The sequence below is a fragment of the Rhinopithecus roxellana genome, chromosome 18 (genome assembly GCF_007565055.1).
Source record: "Rhinopithecus roxellana isolate Shanxi Qingling chromosome 18, ASM756505v1, whole genome shotgun sequence".
NCBI lineage: Eukaryota > Metazoa > Chordata > Mammalia > Primates > Cercopithecidae > Rhinopithecus > Rhinopithecus roxellana.
In genome coordinates, this window is record NC_044566.1 from 52009375 (window position 1) to 52028530 (window position 19156).

Genomic DNA, 19156 nt, shown 5'->3' on the forward strand with positions numbered 1-19156 from the left:
GGCCAGGAGTTGGAGACCAGCATGGGCAGCATAGCAAAACCTAATCTATTTTAAAAATTGTTCAAAATTAAAAATTAATCTATTATCAGATAACTGCTGCATCTCCCTTAACTTGAACAACATCCTGGACACACGTGTTCTGACACAGGTCACCTCAAAAGTTGACAGAATATGCTAGTTAAGTGCTCAAATTCTTTCATTTAAAATTTTCTTAACAGGGAGAAAATGCGATTTTTCTGTAAATGAAGGATTGCAGCTCAGTTGTGAGGACATGGAAATAAGCCTGAGGAAGGCTGGCCGCCTTTAAACAGGAAGTTTGTGATGAGTGACTTTTAATCAAGTTACAACCATTCATAATGGCTTAAAAAATTGTTGTTTATGTATTCTTTCACTTCCTGAAGCAAAATAGCCAGCATTTATTGTCTCTGTGTCAGGCGATGCACCAGGCAATTTCATGTATATCATGCCATCCGTGCATATAACTGTTTTACAGATGTGAAAACAGGCTTGGTGATGAGATCCAGGGCTTAACTCAGAAGGGCCCAGAGGTAACTCTGCCTCCAGAGCCGGCACCTCCGGTTCTGCCTCACAGTGTACTTCCCAAGTCCATGAAGCTTCTCCTGACACCTATGAGTTCTTCCATTTGTCTTTTTAGTACTGTTTGACATGCAAGCATAATCTCCTATATTCCTTTTACAGTCGATAGTCATATTTTCCCTTCCTTTGGAATGACTAGAGTCAGAGATAAAACTGTGTAGAACTAAATTTGTGTCTATAACGGTTTGAGACTATAGGTAAGGATTGGCTTGGCTAGGGGAGGAATATTGCATGTTCTTGGTACTTGCTTTACATTTCTTCCAGTACTAAAGCTCCACGTGGTTCTATTTTTTGTAAATGAACACCCATAAGCTTTCCATTTGCATTGCAATCTCTCTGAACTTTGTTTCCCTAATATAAAACAAAAGTGTTGAACCAGATGACCTTCGAAGTACCTTCCGGTTTTATCAGGCCACGAGTCTCTGCCCACAGCCCTGGGATCAGTGGAGACACTTTAAGACCTCTGCGTACTGCGGGTCGTAGTGGGGGGTATAGTGGTCTTTGAGGATATTCAGGCAAGAAGGAGACGATTCTGGGAAATGAACCAACCTTATGGAAGGATCTAGGGTGTAAGCATGTAGATTAGCTATTCTTAGCAGATCTTGTGTAAAACACTTTGTAAAATTGACTTACATACTATCTATTGCTAACGTGTGTCTACTGACATCTCTTGTAAAAAGAAGGGTTGGCAAAAGGTCATGTTTTCCTTCTGTTTGCAAACAAAATGGATTATTTTTAAAAGTTGTTGTTTTATTAGTAACTCTTAATGGGAACCCTGTTGAATAGATTTTTCTACTTTAGTTTGTTTTCACTTGTGGAAGTGCAGGAAGAGATGGTGTAAGAGAGAGGAAGGAGGAGGAGGGAATAAAGACCATGCCGGGAGCCTGCGTAACAATTGCACACATTGAGAAAGTTCACATAAATTAGATAAAATGCTTTGGAAAAATCTAGTTTGTCTAGCATTTTGAAAGAATTTCTAGAATTTCTGGGACAATGAATTCATTTAATCATATGTTCCAGTTTCTGAGTGTGAAGTTCTTTTTGTTGGATTTGGTGGCTGTTGCTCACACCTTCACGCAGGGTGGTAGGCAGTTCTAGGTAGCTGGGGGTCTCTGGGGACCTTTCTGCTTTGTCTGTGAGTCCCCACAGGCTTTCCCTAGGACGATGCTCACATCTGAAATGCACACTTCAGCTGCTGTGGATTCCTGCCATAAAGAAGAACCCACTAGAAAAAGAAAATCACATTGTGTAATTTTTTTTTTTTTTAAGACGGAGTCTCACTCTGTTGCCCAGACTGGAGTGCAGCGGCGTGATCTCGGCTCACTGCAACCTCTGCCTCCCAGGTTCGAGTGATTCTCCTGCCTCAGCCTCTCGAGTACCTGGGACTATAGGCCACTGCCACCATGCCCTGCTAATTTTTGTGTTTTTAGTAGAGACGGGGTTTCACCATATTGCCCAGGCTGGTCTTGAACTCCTGATCTTGTGATCTGCCCGCCTCAGCCTCCCAAAGTGCTGGGATTACAGGTGTGAGCCACCGCACCCGGCCACATTGTGTTAAGGCAGAAAATGAGCTTTATAAACCAGTGAACAGAATTATTTCTGCTCCCTCAAGGTGCACACATGTAACCTCAGCCTTAAGTATGTTCTTTTGATTCCTCTTAACAGTGGTGAAGCCAAGGGGATAGTTTTTCAGCCAGCAGTGGGGTTGCAGGTTGACTCACAGAACTTTGTTTTGAGCCCTAACTGGACAGATCATTTTCTGAGTCTTAATTTTTCCTTTTCCATTTCTAAAGTGAGGCCAGTAATACCTGCTGATATAGGGCTGTTGCAAGGATGGAATGAGATGTATTGACAGCAGTAAACTGTAAAATACATAGTTGATATAATAAACTATAAAATAAATAAAAAATATGAAACACGGGATATGAAGGCCATCTAAGGGTTTCATGAGCAAGGCATAAGTTGCGATTTTGCATTGTTTTTGGTTAAATATAAAGACCAGGGTTATCATAGAGCTGCCAAGCAGAAAGAAATGCAGCATGTAGCAGTGGTGTGGAGATCACTGGCTGACAGGTGGTGGTCTTCATATAGGCTGAGGGACAAGCTAGATGCATGTGAACTGGTAGCTCAGGTTGGAAGGCAGGATTTGGGGATGTGAGTCTCCAGGCCAGGGTGAAGAGAAGTGGCTGGGAAGGCGGCCAGGCTCAGCTCTGAGGAGGTAGAGAGCTGCAAGCAGAGGGTGGGACCAGGTCTCTTTTTTTCAACCCAGTCTTGAAGGATGGGGGCAAAGTCAACCTAGACTTGACTTAGAGCTAGTTCTGCTGGTTTGATCATCTTTATTGGGGCCTTCAGGCTCCTAGAAGGCTACCGTGAAAGACTGACTAGTGGTCTGTAAATGGTTTTTATTAAAAAAAAAAAAAAAATCACATACCCTTTTTGATAAAACATACTTGTTTATACACTTTAAATATATTGTGGGTATTACATAATACATTCACAAATAAGAATTTTAAAAGACTGAGATAAAAAATTTAAAGTAGGCCGGGCGCGGTGGCTCACGCCTGTAATCCCAACACTTTGCGGAGGTCAAGGCAGGCAGATCACGAGGTCAGGAGTTCAAGACCAGCCTGGCTAATGTGGTGAAACCCCGCCTCTACTAAAAATACAAATAATTAGCTGGGCATTGTGACAGGTGCCTGTAATCCCAGCTACTCGGGAGGCTGAGGCAGGAGAATTGCTTGAACCGGGAGGCAGAGGTTGCAGTGAGCCAAGACCGTGCCACTGCACTCCAGCCTGGGCAACACAGCAAGACTCCGTCTTTAAAGAAAAAAAAAAAAATTAAAGTAAATGAAAGTTGTAAAGATTTCATCCTGCACTTCAATGGCTATCTAATGATTGCCTTAGACAGCTGGGAGCATCCTGGGGAGGGCATTGTGTCCTCAGGGATCTCTGGGGACCAGCCTCAGCACCTCACTTCTTCCAGCCACAGAGGCAGAACAGTGAGGGAATAGAATAGCAGTGCTCAGTTGGAACCATCCCTCGTGGAGCCTCCCAACTGGCCTGTTGAGGTCCCTGCTCTGCCAACCCCTGCTGCTGCTCTGCACATGCTGACTGTGTCCAGAGTTTGGAGGGCCCTGGCCCCAGCAATGTGTAATGCCTGCACATGTGGCTTGGCTGCAGCACCTTGAGAAGACTTAAGTATTCTAGTGACACTGGCTGACCAGGGCACTGACAGACTTACCTTAGTATTTGAATCAGTTCTGAGGCAATATCTAGTGTGAAGAGAAAAATTGTTTTTCCCAAACCAGTCAATCTTTCCAGTAATTAACATACCAAAAAGCCTCATGTTAAGTGAGAGCTGCATCGTGTGGTTATAAAGAAATAAGACTAATGTTTATGACATAGATAGGTCTGTAAAACACAGACATATGTTATTTTATGGCTGCTATTATGCCAGTAGTGATAACAGTAACATTAGCTAGTAGAGATTAAGGTAAGCCTTTCCACGCATACTATCTCATTTAATCTTCGCAACAACCCTGTAAATGTGGGAAATACTAATCTGTTCAACTGTTACTTGAGTGCCCCATATGGTGTTGGCGCTGTGAGGATACAGTGTACAAGAAGACAGACAAAAGTCCCTTTGCTCACTTGAGCAGCTCACAGTGTAGTGGGGAGCCAGGCATGCCCCCCGCCAGGGACCCAACATAGTGGAATCATAAAGAGGGGTGAGTAAGCAAGGTCCCATGTTAGAGCTGTAGGATGGGATGAGGTCATCAAGAAATGCTTCTGGAGGGGACAGTTGGGCTGAGACAGAAACTGGGGCATGGAGGGCAGGGTGGCAGCCTTTGGAAAGAAAAGGTCCATGCTTCTGGACAGTCTGTGGGTTGTGTTGTTTTCTGTCCTATTAAGTGGCTCTTTTCTCCCCAGGTACATCAAAAGCTGGACTCACTTTCTCCCCAGGTAGATGAAAAGCTTCTGGAGGGCATGTTCTGTGTCTCTTTCCTTCATGTCTTTCACTACTCCTAACACAAAATAGTTTCCAGTAAATGTTAGTTGACATGAATTGGTACTCAAATGGATGGAGATGTGTAGTGTTTAAGATACCGTATTTTCCTTGTAATGTTTTTTGGGGTTCAAGCAACATTTATTGAGGCTATGGTATTAGAAAGTAAAGACAAACTTCGGCCCTTTGCTCTTTAAGGAGCTCAGAATCTGAACATAGAACAGCTAGCAGAGCAGGTTGAACAAGCAAGTACACCATGTCGGGGTTCCCCAACTCCCCCGTCTGTGGAGCTCATTGGGTCAGGCTTCCCAGGAAGCACATGCTGCACTGCTTGGGGTGGCCAGGCACGCAGATGGCAGAGGCTTGTGAGTGGTGCAGAGAAACAAGCTAGTGGAGAGGAGATTGGCTGACTTGTGTTTCTCTACTGTTGTCATGTAGAAACCGCTGGATTTGGGCAAGTGATTGACAGGGCATGAGCCTCTGTCCTGACACCCTGCCTCTGTCCTCAGGTAATATTTGTTGGGAGTTCAAGGGCATAATATCTCAGAGCCCAGCAGTGCCACGCGGCTCTGCTGCGGAGTCCCTCTGGTGAACTGCTCTTTCATCTAGCCTCTCTCGTGGCCGGTAGAGGAGTGCAGACACAACGTCGTTAATAGCAACACATTTTTACAAGATTTACCTTTTCAAACCCCACCCCCTAGAAACCGTAGCTTCTTTAATGTCCTGCTGGCTGTGTGAAAAACAGGAATTTATGTAACAAGCCCTGCACAGCAAACCTTTTCCTGTTCGGAAAAAATTTAATTGTTGGCAAAGTTAGGAGACAGCTCTGTTACTCAAAGAGCGACCTGAAATGTCCTCTTAGAAAAATATGTAATATGATGTTTTGATAAGTAAGAGACTGCTGTGGCTTTTTTTTTTTTTTAAGTCTAAATTAGTATATGTCCCACCTGAGTTAGTGAATGCTTCTTGACTATTTTAAAGATTTCCTTATTAGGTCTCCTGTAGTCTTTTTAAATATGACCCCCAGCTGCGCTTGCCAGTGATCTGACAGGCTTATCATGAATGTTAGAGAACTTCACCGACTCTCCCCAAGTCAGTGCAACAACCAGGAAGCTTCTATCTGGGAAGATCTTTCTTCCCCCTTTATCATTAACTAAATGTGACAGGGACAGGAGTCAAGCTTCCTCTCCTCCAGAGATTTCATCGGAGCTTATCTGTGTGTCTATTGTGTTCAAAGAACAAAACTGTCATGATGGAATATTGTGCAAATGCCTGGACTTCCAATCCAGTGTATAGAAAACGTCAGGGTCAGAGTGCAGGGCTGCATTCCAGCGCTACCCCAGGGGCAGGCCTGCTGATATTAAGGAGGAATTAAGAACTCTGTTCCGCTGGGGTTGGTGAGTGTAGCAGACAAGGCTATGGCTCTGTGAGAGCATGCATGTGTGTGTGTAGCGCCTTCCCATAGGAATTTGGGAATCTTAGGGGAATGAAATAGGATGGGAGGGAAATGTACTCCCTGGCCTCTTTTAGGGATTCTTGTACCGACTTTAAGGCCCTGGCCCTCCTCACAGCATGTCTCAAGGTGAGGGTAGATCTTGGGTGCGGAGGAAGGCAGGGAGTCTTGGGAACAGGAGACAGTCACTGCCATGCACTCACACACCTGCTCCGCTCCAGCTGGGAATCTGGGGCTCTGGTGGTGTCTTCCCCACTCTCACACTCACTGTATGCTCTGGCAGGAGGGCTTGTCATGTAGCTGCCGTGTTGAAATCTTTAGGCGGAATGAGTACAGAAGTCAGAGGGCATTTTGAAATGTGGATTTCTGAGCCGTGACTGCTGGGCCTTACCCTGACTTTTGCATCTCCCTTTAGAAAGTGAGGCCCCTCCATTTTCTCTCTTCTACCACCTTTTAATGAGAGAAGACTTCTCTCCCAGTTCATGTTGGAGCCAGGCCTTATCCTGCTGTGCAGAGGCTCTGCTCAGGCGCAGTGGTTGGCACTCGGTCCTGGGGGGGCCCATGTCAATGGCATGAGGATGTGGGCGCTGTGGCTGCACCCCTGGGTGACCACAAATCCAGCCAGAGCCTTTTTGTGGTTGAGAAGAGGGCCTGCAGAGATGCAGGGGGCATGGTCAGCTGAGCCTTGCATCCATTTGGCAGATGAGGCCAAGAAAGCTGGGAGACTGTGCACATTCCAGGGTCTTAGGACACCCAGAATCCCACTCCTGGCCTTGGGAGCAGACCTCTGAGGAAACAGGCTGCTGAATGAACAAGTTGCAGTGGCTGTGTGCCCTGTACTGTGCTGGGAGCCAGAAGCTGTAAGACAAGGCCCTTCCCCCTGGGGAGCTCACAGCGTTTCCCTCGTCTCCTTTTCCACGTGTCCCATGGACTCTCCTGAACACCGTCTTACTGTGTGTTGTAGAGGAGGTAAATCAAACCATGACTTTCTCATCTGCAGCCTGGCTCTGGTGTTTCTACTGAAACTTGGAGAGACCACCTCTGGCCCCTTTCACCATGTATTTGCAGTTGTGGGTTTGTATCTCTACTACTTCTAAGCTCCTATACACGCCACACTGAATAGGAATAGGGGAGCAGGACTTTGGGGGCGCAGGATACCACTATTCTAAGTTGGGGTCTAATATTCCCTTAATGGTGACTGCTTACATGCCAGGCACCACTGAGCATTTTTATGTATCTCATTTAATACATGTAACAACCCTGATAAGGTTCTATAATTTATCCCTGCTTTACAGGTGAGGAAACTTAAGAGACATTAGGGGCTAGGCAGCTTCCCAAGGTCACCTAGGTAAGTAAGTAGCAGAGCCACCCAAGTACTCCAAAGAAAAATGGTTGGTTTTTCTTCCCTAGTTGGCCTACGGATGATAAACGTGGCATGATTAGTCATGAAGCTGCGCTAGCTTGAGTGTTAGAGCTCTTTGCATTCTTTGTCATTTCTTCCCATCCCAGGTTGTCTGTTTGGACAGTGTAGCCTCTGGCTACGTGGAGGTGTGTCATGGAGTTAGTTGGTGCATCCTACTCATACTACTGGTTGTTGGTAGAACTGGAGGGTAGGGGCACTACTTGAAATAAAACAAAAATTTCTTTTGGCAGATCAGCTTTCTCAAATACAAAAGCAATGACTCTGTTTTCCTTATATTCACTTGTATTTGCTTAATGGACTTTAAAAGTGTGAATGAATCCAAGTCTTACTAATTTGGGGGCCTTTAATTCTTGATCAGCTCTATATTCTTTTTTTTTTCTTTTTGCGACAGAGTGTTTAACTCTTGTCACCCGGGCTGAAGTGATCTCAGCTCAGTGCAGTCTCCTTCTCCTGCCTCAGCCTCCCAAGTAGCTGGGATTACTGGCGACTGCCACTACACCCGACTAATTTTTGTATTTTTAGTAGAGATGGAGTTTCACCATGTTGGCTAGGCCGGTCTTGAACTCCTGACCTCAGGTGGTGTGCCTGCCTTGGCCTCCCACAGTGCTGGGATTACAGGTGTGAACCACCATGCCTGGCCTATATTCTCTATATTCTTTCATCTTTTTTGTTTCTATAAGCATGTGGGCCCAGTGATATAAAATTTCTTTATGTAAAGGGCACATGTTCAGACTGAAGAGAATTGGCAGTAGTTTTAAGGATAGTAGAATGGAAGGGGTTTTTGATAGCACTTTGATACAGAGTACTGTTGTAGCTAAGCAAAATTTAAGCGGTTATTAAAACCAGTTCCTGTGATTTTTCCATAAAATATAGCTGTATAAAAGGAGGTATTTCAATACTTTCTATTAAATTTTATCCCTTCATTAAATTAAAATACAGATTTTTTTTTTTTTTTTTTGAGACCCAGTCTTGCTCTGGCGCCCAGGCTGGAGTGCAGTGGCACGATCTCGGCTCACTGCAAGTTCCACCTCCCAGGTTCACGTCATTCCCCTGCCTCAGCCTCCCGAGTAGCTGGGACTACAGGCGTGTGCCACCACGCCTTGCTAATTTTTTGTATTTTTAGTGGAGACGGGGTTTCACTGTTTTAGCCAGGATGGTCTTGATGTTCTGACCTCGTGATCCGCCCGCCTGGGCCTCCCAAAGTGCTAGGATTACAGGCGTGAGCCACCGTGCCCAGCCACAGATACTGTTTTTAAGATAAGATACTATTTATTCCTATGCTATTTGAGATCTTTTGTAGTGACTTCAGAGCCATTAGGACTGTTCAGATGAAAATCTGTACCACACACTCTTAAGATTTTTTACTTGTTTTCCATGTAATACATGTAGAATAGTAAGTTTTGCAAGCAGAGAAGTATTGTACTTCTAATAAGATGTTTTGCCTTACAGAATTCAATTCGTCATAATCTGTCCCTACACAGCAAGTTCATTCGTGTGCAGAATGAAGGAACTGGAAAAAGTTCTTGGTGGATGCTCAATCCAGAGGGCGGCAAGAGCGGGAAATCTCCCAGGAGAAGAGCCGCATCCATGGACAACAACAGTAAATTTGCTAAGAGCCGAAGCCGAGCTGCCAAGAAGAAAGCATCCCTCCAGTCTGGCCAGGAGGGTGCTGGGGACAGCCCTGGATCACAGTTTTCCAAGTGGCCTGCAAGCCCTGGCTCTCATAGCAACGACGACTTTGATAACTGGAGTACATTTCGCCCTCGAACTAGCTCAAATGCTAGTACTATTAGTGGGAGACTCTCACCCATTATGACCGAACAGGATGATCTTGGAGAAGGGGATGTGCATTCTATGGTGTACCCGCCATCTGCCGCAAAGATGGCCTCTACTTTACCCAGTCTGTCTGAGATAAGCAATCCCGAAAACATGGAAAATCTTTTGGATAATCTCAACCTTCTCTCATCACCAACATCATTAACTGTTTCGACCCAGTCCTCACCTGGCACCATGATGCAGCAGACACCATGCTACTCGTTTGCGCCACCAAACACCAGTTTGAATTCACCCAGCCCAAACTACCAAAAATATACATATGGCCAATCCAGCATGAGCCCTTTACCCCAGATGCCTATGCAAACACTTCAGGACAATAAGTCAAGTTATGGAGGGATGAGTCAGTATAACTGTGCACCTGGACTCTTGAAGGAGTTGCTGACTTCTGACTCTCCTCCCCACAATGACATTATGACACCAGTTGATCCTGGGGTAGCTCAACCCAACAGCCGGGTTCTGGGCCAGAACGTCATGATGGGCCCTAATTCGGTCATGTCAACCTATGGCAGCCAGGCATCTCATAACAAAATGATGAATCCCAACTCCCATACCCACCCTGGACACGCTCAGCAGTCATCTGCAGTTAATGGGCGTGCCCTGTCCCACACGGTAAGCACCATGCCCCACACCTCGGGAATGAACCGCCTGACCCAAGTGAAGACACCTGTACAAGTGCCTCTGCCCCACCCCATGCAGATGAGTGCCCTGGGGGGCTACTCCTCCATGAGCAGCTGCAATGGCTATGGCAGAATGGGCCTTCTCCACCAGGAGAAGCTCCCAAGTGACTTGGATGGCATGTTCATTGAGCGCTTAGACTGTGACATGGAATCCATCATTCGGAATGACCTCATGGATGGAGATACATTGGATTTTAATTTTGACAATGTGTTGCCCAACCAAAGTTTCCCGCACAGTGTCAAGACGACGACACATAGCTGGGTGTCAGGCTGAGGATTAGTGAGCAGGTAAGTTCACCCCAATATCAAAAGACCTTTTGAAAAATAGAACTTAAAAGAGAGGAACACAGTAACTTGCCATGGTTAGCACATCTTTGATGTCAACTGACTGCCCCTTGCAGAGAGGGATCTTTTATCATTCATTCTCTGTCCTTTTTGCAGCTTATCAATTTTCCTTCATAGCTTAAACAGAAGGAAGCTTCCTTTAACTGCTTTAAAGATTTCTTTTTGACAGTTCGATGGCTGCATCTTTTTAGTAGCTCTTCAATAAATGAATACATTTGATATAAATCAAATGCTGAAGGGTTTTTTGTAAAGTAGAATTTTCCTCATTGAATGATTTTAGAGCTGTTTGAGAAAGCTCTAGCTTCTTGCCCCTAAGTATGTCTGCCACTCTTAACATGTTAAGTTGAATTGATTTTAATTTGGCTATATTTTCATTGTGTGTGTATGTGTGTGTGTGTGTGTATGTGTTTTTTCCTAGGTTACACTTAAAAGTACTTCAGATTGTCTGACAGCAGGAACTGAGAGAAGCAGTCCAAAGATGTCCTTCACCAACTCCCTTTTAGTTTTCTTGGTTTAAAAACAAAACAAAACAAAAAAAAACCTTCCTTTTTTCCTTTCGTCAGACTTGGCAGCAAAGACATTTTTCCTGTACAGGATGTTTGCCCAATGTGTGCAGGTTATGTGCTGCTGTAGATAAGGACTGTGCCATTGGAAATTTCATTACAATGAAGTGCCAAACTCACTACACCATATAATTGCAGAAAAGATTTTCAGATCCTGGTGTGCTTTCACGTTTTGTATATAAGCAGTAGATACAGATTGTATTTGTGTGTGTGGTTTTTTTTTTTTTTTTTTTTAAATATCCATTTGGTCCAAGGAAAGTTTATACTCTTTTTGTAATACTGTGATGGGTCTCATGTCTTGATAAGTTAAACTTTGGTTTGTACTACCTGTTTTCTGCGGAACTGACGGATCACAAAGAACTGAATCTCCATTCTGCACCTCCATTGAACAGCTTTGGACCTGTTCACGTTGCCACAGAATTCACATGAGAACCAAGTAGCCTGTTATCAATCTGCTAAATTAATGGACTTGTTAAACTTTTGGAAAAAAAAGGTTAAATGCCAGCTTTGTACAGGTCTTTTCTATTTTTTTTTTGTTTGTTTATTTTGTTATTTGCAAATTTGTACAAACATTCAAATGGTTCTAATTTCCAGATGATTTTTGACGTTATTGGTGGGACTTAAGAACATTTTTGGAATAGATACTGAACTGTAATAATGTTTTCTTAAAACTAGAGTCTACTTTGTTACATAGTCGGCTTGTAAATTTTGTGGAACCACAGATATTTGGGGCAGCATTCATAATTTTCATTTTGTATTCTAACTGGATTAGTACTAATTTTATACGTGCTTAACTGGTTTGTACACTTTGGGATGCTACTTAGTGATGTTTCTGACTAATCTTAAATCATTGTAATTAGTACTTGCATACTCAACGTTTCAGGCCCTATTTGGGCAGGAAAGTGATGTATAGTTATGGACACTTTGCGTTTCATATTTAGGATAACTTAATATGTTTTTATGTATGTATTTTAAAGAAATTTCATCTGCTTCTACTGAACTATGCGCACTGCATAGCAACAAGTCTTCTCTAGAGACCTCTGTAGTCCTGGGAGGCCTCATAATGTTTGCAGATCAGAAAAGGGAGATCTGCATCTAAAGCAATGGTCCTTTGTCAAACAAGGGATTTTGATCCACTTCACCATTTTTAGCTGAGCTTTAGCAAAAGTTTCCCCTCGTAATTCTTTGCTCTTATTTCAGTCCAGGTGGAGGTTGGTTTTGTAGTTCTGCCTTGAGGAATTATGTCAACACTCACACTTCTTCCCATTCTCCCTTCTGCTGCAGATTAGGTTACTTAGCACACTGTGGAAGTTCAAGTGGAAGGAGGGAATTTAAAAATGGGACTTGTGTGGTTTGTAGAGTTTATGTTCATAAGTTCAGATGGGTAGCAAATGGAATAGAACTTACTTAAAAATTGGGGAGATTTATTTGAAAACTTCCAGCTGTAAGTTGTGCATTGAGATTATGTTAAAAGCCTTGGCTTAAGAACTCGAAAATGTCTTTAGCCTGTAGCAACCTAAACTGTAATTCCTATCATTATGGTTTTATTACTTCCCAATTACCTGTAACTGACAGACCAAATTAATTGGCTTTGTGTCCTATTCAGTCCATCAGTATTTTCAAGTCATGTGGAAAGCCCAAAGTCATCACAATGAAGAGAACAGGTGCACAGCACTCACTGTTCCTCTTGCGTTCTTGAGAGGGATCTAATTTTTCTGTATATAGTCCACATCACACTTGCTTTGTCTTGTATGTTAATTGCGTCTTCTTTGGCTTGGTAGTTCCTAAATGTTTAACAAGAACACAAGTGTTCCTGATAAGATTGCCTACAGTAAGCCAGCTCTGTTGTAAGCTTCCCACTGTGATCTTTTTTTTTGAAGATTCATTGAACCACCACCACTCTAACCATCCTCATTTTTGGGCACTCCAAGACATAACTGGTTTTAGAAACCCGAGTTCCTCTAAGCACGGCCTCCCGGGTGTGTAATTGAACTTGGTGCCAAAGTACTTGTGTACTCATTTCTGTTGCTACGCACTGTCGCTTTCCTCCCATGCCATTACTGCACCATAATACAAGGAACCTCAGAGCCCCCATTTGTTCATTGAAGAGACAACTACACTTAAAATCACTGTTAAAATCTTACTACTTCATAGAGTAGCTCTTAGGAAAATGTTTCTTCCTCCTGAGTCTGGGTAATTATACCTCCCCCAAGCCGCCATTGTGTGTTGAAATCCTGACATGAATCCTGGGTAGCTCTCTGACAACAGTGAGGTCCAGGGAAAAGCATCTGGTCTGTCTGGAAAGCAAACATTATGTGGCCTCTGGTAGTTTTTTTTTCCTGTAAGAATACTGACTTTCTGGAGTAATGAGTATATATCAGTTATTGTACATGATTGCTTTGTGAAATGTGCAAATGATATCACCTATGCAGCCTTGTTTGATTTATTTTCTCTGGTTTGTACTGTTATTAAAAGCATATTGTATTATAGAGCTATTCAGATATTTTAAATATAAAGATGTATTGTTGCCGTAATATAGACGTATGGAATATATTTAGGTAATAGATGTATTACTTGGAAAGTTCTGCTTTGACAAACTGACAAAGTCTAAATTAATGAGCAAATGTATCCCAGTGAGAAGTAAATCAATGGAACATCCCAAGAAGAGGATAAGGACACTTAAAATGGAAATCATTCTCCAACGATATACAAATTGGACTTGTTCAACTGCTGGATATATGCTACCAATAACCCCAGCCCCAACTTAAAATTCTTACATTCAAGCTCTTAAGAGTTCTTAATTTATAACTAATTTTAAAAGAGAAGTTTCTTTTCTGGTTTTAGTTTGGGAATAATCATTCATTTAAAAAAAAAATGCATTGTGGTTTATGCGAACAGACCAGCCTGGCATTACAGTTGGCCTCTCCTTGAGGTGGGCACAGCCTGGCAGTGTGGCCAGGGATGGCCATGTAAGTCCCATCAGGACGTAGTCATGCCTCCTGCATTTCGCTACCCGAGTTTAGTAACAGTGCAGATTCCACGTTCCTGTTCTCCGATACTCTCTGAGAAGTGCCTGATGATGTTGATGTACTTACAGACACAAGAACAATCTTTGCTATAATTGTATAAAGCCATAAATGTACATAAATTATGTTTAAATGGCTGGGTGTCTTTCTTTGCTAATTATGCAGAATAAGCTCTTTATTAGGAAGTTTTTTGTGCAGCTATTAAATACTTGAGTTAAGTCTTGTCAGCCACAGTGTTATGGTTGGTTCAAATCTGGTATTTCCTTTGGAGGAAAGGGGGAACAGCCCCTCTGGGACCAAACCGTAGTCCCCTGAGATGGGGAACAAGTACAATCCCTGATAACAATCCTGGAATACTTCATCTTTGGAATGTCTGAAACTACATCAATTTCAGTAATTACTAGACATATTAAGTCTTATGTTAGAACAGACTCTGCTAAAGGTAAAAATACCTGGAAGGCAAGTTAGGAGGGTCTGGCTAGGAGGTCACAAAGCAGATATGGTGGATGGAGTGCCTGAACCCCATGGCTAAGGTTGTAAGTGCGCCTCCAGTCACTACTGCACACCTTGCTGAAGAGGGAGGATCAGCCCTCTAAGTGGCTGTAGATGGGCAGTTTATGTTTGCCTTTTTCAGAAAATGTCTGAGGAATGAGCCGAGATTAGATTAAGATGGTTAAGATGCATTTTAAAATCATTGTGAAGCCTACTTTCTCCTAATTTCTGAGTTTCTGACCGGACAAGTGAATGAGCTGGAGAAGCAAGGAAGAAGATTATTCTGTTTATCTCTAGACACTGAGGGTCCATCCCGCTTTCACAGTATTTTAAAATTTACCCACTTTTGGAAGTGGAAACCCTTTCTTTAAAAGACACGACAGCCAGAAGCCCAATGTATAGAAGAGATGAAAACATCTACCCCCCATCCCCTGGGGCTCATGCATAGTTCAGTGTGAAGACTGCAGATCTAGTCCAAATTAGGAAAAACCCCTTGATTATACCCCAGAACTCTAACCAGCTAGCCTTTGACAACTCTGCACATATATACAGAACTGCACATCCAGTGTCATTACTTGAGGCCAGTTTCCAAGTTTTACATTAATTGATAAGCAACATATAGCAGGAAGGTTTCCCTGGGAGGCCTCGCAGGAGGAGCTCAGTGTTAGCCTTTGTAGCCTGACGGGCTTCCTTCCTTGGACAGTTATCTAGGCCCTTGATGTGACCAGAGCGGACAGTAGAATCAGGCTGTGTACCTAGGTTTGTTTCTTGACCTGTGAATCGGCCACACTGGAAGACCTTTGCCTTGGCTATTGTTTCTCCGTGTTTTAGGTGACCTATAACAAGGACACTGCACTGATTGGTGGGGTTAGGTAAGGGAGGTGGAGGGCTGTTCCACTGGATATACCATGCTTAACAATGGCAGTCTCTGAAGCAGACGTCATCACATACACATCAAACCCTGTATCATCTGGTGGTGCTCATTCTGGGCCCAGGTGTATGAAGGTCAATTCCTGGTAGCCTTCCTTATTACAGTTTGTTGTTTTGGTGTAAAAGTTGCTTTGGTAAGAAATAGTTTAACGCTTAAATCACACCAGTTACATTTATTGAGAAAATTATTGGGAAAAAGCGGATTGGGGTACAGGTCCACTTGTCAAATCATAGACTCTGGGGTGTTTTTTAGTTTAAGTAACTAGAAAAAATGGAATTTCCAGTGGACTGGAAAGGGAGGTAGCTGTATGCGGGGATAAAGGAGAAGAACAAGTAGTCCTGGTTGGTGGTGGGTGATACATCAGGAAACCAGATGTGAAGCGGAGCCGTAGGCCTTGGGAGGAAGCTACGGAGTGTCACGGAGGCATCTGAAAACTAAAGAGAGCTTTTGAAGCCAATAGGGAGAGAGGAGGCTTTCTGTGCAAGTGCCTGGCTTTGGTGATGTGGCTGTGAGAGGAGGAACTGTGTACTGAGAAGGCATTCACCTGTTAGAAGAAGCAAAGTAAAAAACAGTTGGGGCCAGCTTTTCCTGCTTGACTGGTGGCAGGACACTTTTCCACCCCCAGGCCTCTGCCCCCATATTTCCACGGACTCCAAGGCTGAAGGAAATTTCTTGCCGTTAGTACCTTTCTCATGTCATATCTCCCCAAAGTGACTCTCTTGTTTTCTTGGAAGCCACTGGTGGAAAGTAGAGATTTACATCCTTCAGGAAGAAGGTCGCTTGTTAATTGTCCTTTACATACTAACTTCTATGAGCTTAAATCCCCGAACAAGCAACTTTGAGAAAGAATTCCTACAAAAACACATGGCAGATGGCAGTATAGGAGCTCTGATGGGTTCTTGCAGTTGCTAGAGTTTCTGCAAACATACTTGACTTGTAAAGTACTAAAATTGCTGCCCAAGTCGGATGACCTTAGATGAGATAGCTGCCTAGAATAAGGCTCACATTTTAAACCAGATTTTTCTCTCGTGATGAATTGGGGTAGAGAGATCCATTTGCACTTTAGCACTTGGTCCCAGAATAAGCCAGAGATGCCCACTTCTTAAGTCTATGCTGGTGTCAGGGACACTTGGAGTGTGTGCAGAGTGGGAAGTTCTGATGCTTGGGCAGCAATTTCCCCACAGGTAAAATGAGGATACCTTCTGTTACCTGCCTCACAGGTTTGATAGGAGATGAGAGGGATGAGGTAATGTCTGCGAATGGTTTCCTGTGTCAGGGAGAAAGCCTGCACAGCTGAGTGGTGTCATCTTAGGTAATAGTAGGCCTTGGGATGTTTCCGTAGTGGGGCTTCTGACAGCGTCTCCCTGCAGGATAAGTGAGAACTATTTGGTACATCCCCAATGTTTTTCTGTTTTTTGTTTGTTTTGAGACAAAGTCTCACTCTGTCACCCAGGCTGGAATGCAGTGGTGCAGTCTCCACTCACTGCAACTTCCACCTCCCGGGTTCGGTTGATTGTCCTGCTCCAGCCTCCCGAGTAGCTGGGACTACAGGTGTGCACCACCACACCCGGCTAATTTTTGTATTTTTAGTAGTGACGATGTTTCACCATGCTGGCCAGGCTGGTCTCCAACTCCTGGCCTTGTGATCTACCTGCCTTAGCCTCCCAGAGTGCTGGGATTACAGGCGTGAGCCACCGTGCCCAGCCCCCAGTGTTTTTCTGCATTCCTATTTGCTGTGTTTCATTTCTTAAGCAGGAGAGTGTAGACAGGTTTACAGGACCATTTCCAAGAGTGAGTGGGCCTGTTTTTCTTCAGCAACTCTATTATCAGTAGTAAAACTGTAAACCTGTATCTACCCAATAAAAACTAGTATTGATATTTATTCCCCAAGAAGTTCCCCACATGAACCCGTACTAAAGAAATTTACAGACATTTAAGCTTTCTTGACCTTGACCTCATCCCAGTCTAGAATACACTCTGTGGGACTCCATCTGTAAGATAGGGAGAGAGGAGAGGAGAGGAGAGGAAAAGCCTGAGGTCGATGAGGGCACAGTGGTGTGTGTTGGAGCCCAGTCACCTGGTCCAGAAAAATGAATGGTTAAACTTGCAGAAGTTTTTTTTTTTTTTTGAGACGAAGTCTCGCTCTGGCCCTCTGGCTGGAGTGCAGTGGCGCAATCTTGGCTCACTGCAAGCTCTGCCTCCCAGGTTCACGCCATTCTCCTGCCTCAGCCTCCCGAGTAGCTGGGACTACAGGCACCCGTCACCATGCCCGGCTAATTTTTTGTATTTTTAGTAGCGACGAGGTTTCACCGTGTGATCCACCCACCTTGGCCTCCCAAAGTGCTGGGATTATAGGCGTGAGCCCCCGCGCCCAGCCAACTTGCAGTAGTTTTGTGAGCCAATTTTAAACACCTTCATTATCAACAAGTCAGATAAACTATTATATTTAAAAACAAAGATAGTAAGTCCTCAAAACTCCTTATTTTGTAATGATCCTATTCATGTTAGTCTTGTCCACCATCGAGGTTGTTGGCTGCGACTGTGTTGCATGGTGAGGATGTTGTGTAATGGTGTGCTACGATAACCGATCCCAGGTGTGGCTTGGCTCACTGCCTGAAAGCTAGATTTGAGAGACAAGGGTTGGTGGGAGGAAAAGCAGGATTAATTGGAGAGCCAGCAAACCAAGAAGATGAGAAACTAGCCTTCTAAGGTACCATCTTAAGACAGTACAAATTTTAGGCTCTTTTTATTTTAAGGGCAGAAGGAAGAGGAGAGGATTGAGATCAAGAGGTAACAGATAACCACTGACATCTGGGTGCCAGCAAGGGTTCAGGAACTTCTTTGTCCTCGGTCAGGTCACAGTGCTCCCATAAATCTTTAACAAAAACATAGTTGTTTACATATTTCTCCTTTAATCCCAGAGTTAGTTTTTAAAACTACATGATTGCTGTTTTTGCATATTAATAGTACTCTAAAATTATCCTTGTCTGTGTGCAGAAATGGGTAAGGGCCACTTAAACCAAAATGGAGTGAGTTATGTTAGCTCTTTGGCTGTTTCACTGTTACACTGCTGCTGTGCTGACACTAAGCAGAGTTTCAGCTTCACTAATATAATTTGGGTGAGAGTGAGAAATAGTTTAACAGTTAAATCACATCAGTTTATTGAGAAAGTAAATCTGAGAAAAAAAATGGTTTGGGATACAAATCCGTTCATCAAGTCCTGGTTGGATTGCCACCATATGTTGGCTACGGATAAAAGTACACCAAAAAAATCAGAGAATTCTGTGAGAATCAATTGACCTAATATAATTTACAGTAGGGAGTATTGTATATTTTATTATTTGTAAATTGTTACTCATCTTTTATATCAGGAAATTATTCATTTATGTACGTATGTACAGGCACACGCTATTTCCCCACAGAGCAGGTTGTTAAACATTGGCCAACACACCACCGACTGGGTGTATGAAGGCATTAAAGGACTAATGATTTTGGTGACAGAATAACAGGCAGAATGGAAGTAAGGGAAAGATAGAATAGGAGGTTGAGGAAGGGTCTGGGGTAGAATAGGAGGTTGAGGAAGGGTCTGGGGTGAGGTCATGGCAGCAGGTGTCTGAGAAGCTGTGAAGTCCAGGGCCCTAGAGGAGAAGAGGTTAGGGGATGGATGATAGGGCCTCAAGATTGAATGTAGCATGCAAATTAGATTTCAGAGCTAACCAAGGGACTTGGGGTGGAGAGGAGTCACATTTAGTGCCAGTGCCTTTAATTTGGGGGAGAAATGCGGAGCCAGTAGCCACTAGATGTCAG

General features: G+C 43.6%; 1 protein-coding gene across 2 annotated transcripts in view; it reads left to right on the plus strand.

Annotated features, from left to right (window-relative positions):
• FOXO1 (forkhead box O1) overlaps positions 1–14063 on the plus strand; it is a 111284-nt gene extending 97221 nt beyond the window's left edge. For both annotated transcript variants that reach the window (XM_010374522.2, XM_030922046.1), the window contains 2 exons: positions 8929–10280; positions 10756–14063. In XM_010374522.2, coding sequence (XP_010372824.2) covers positions 8929–10266 — 1338 coding nt within the window. In that variant the 3' untranslated portion in view covers positions 10267–10280; positions 10756–14063. The remainder of the gene's footprint in view (positions 1–8928; positions 10281–10755) is intronic.
• The last annotated feature ends 5093 nt before the right edge of the window (positions 14064–19156 follow it).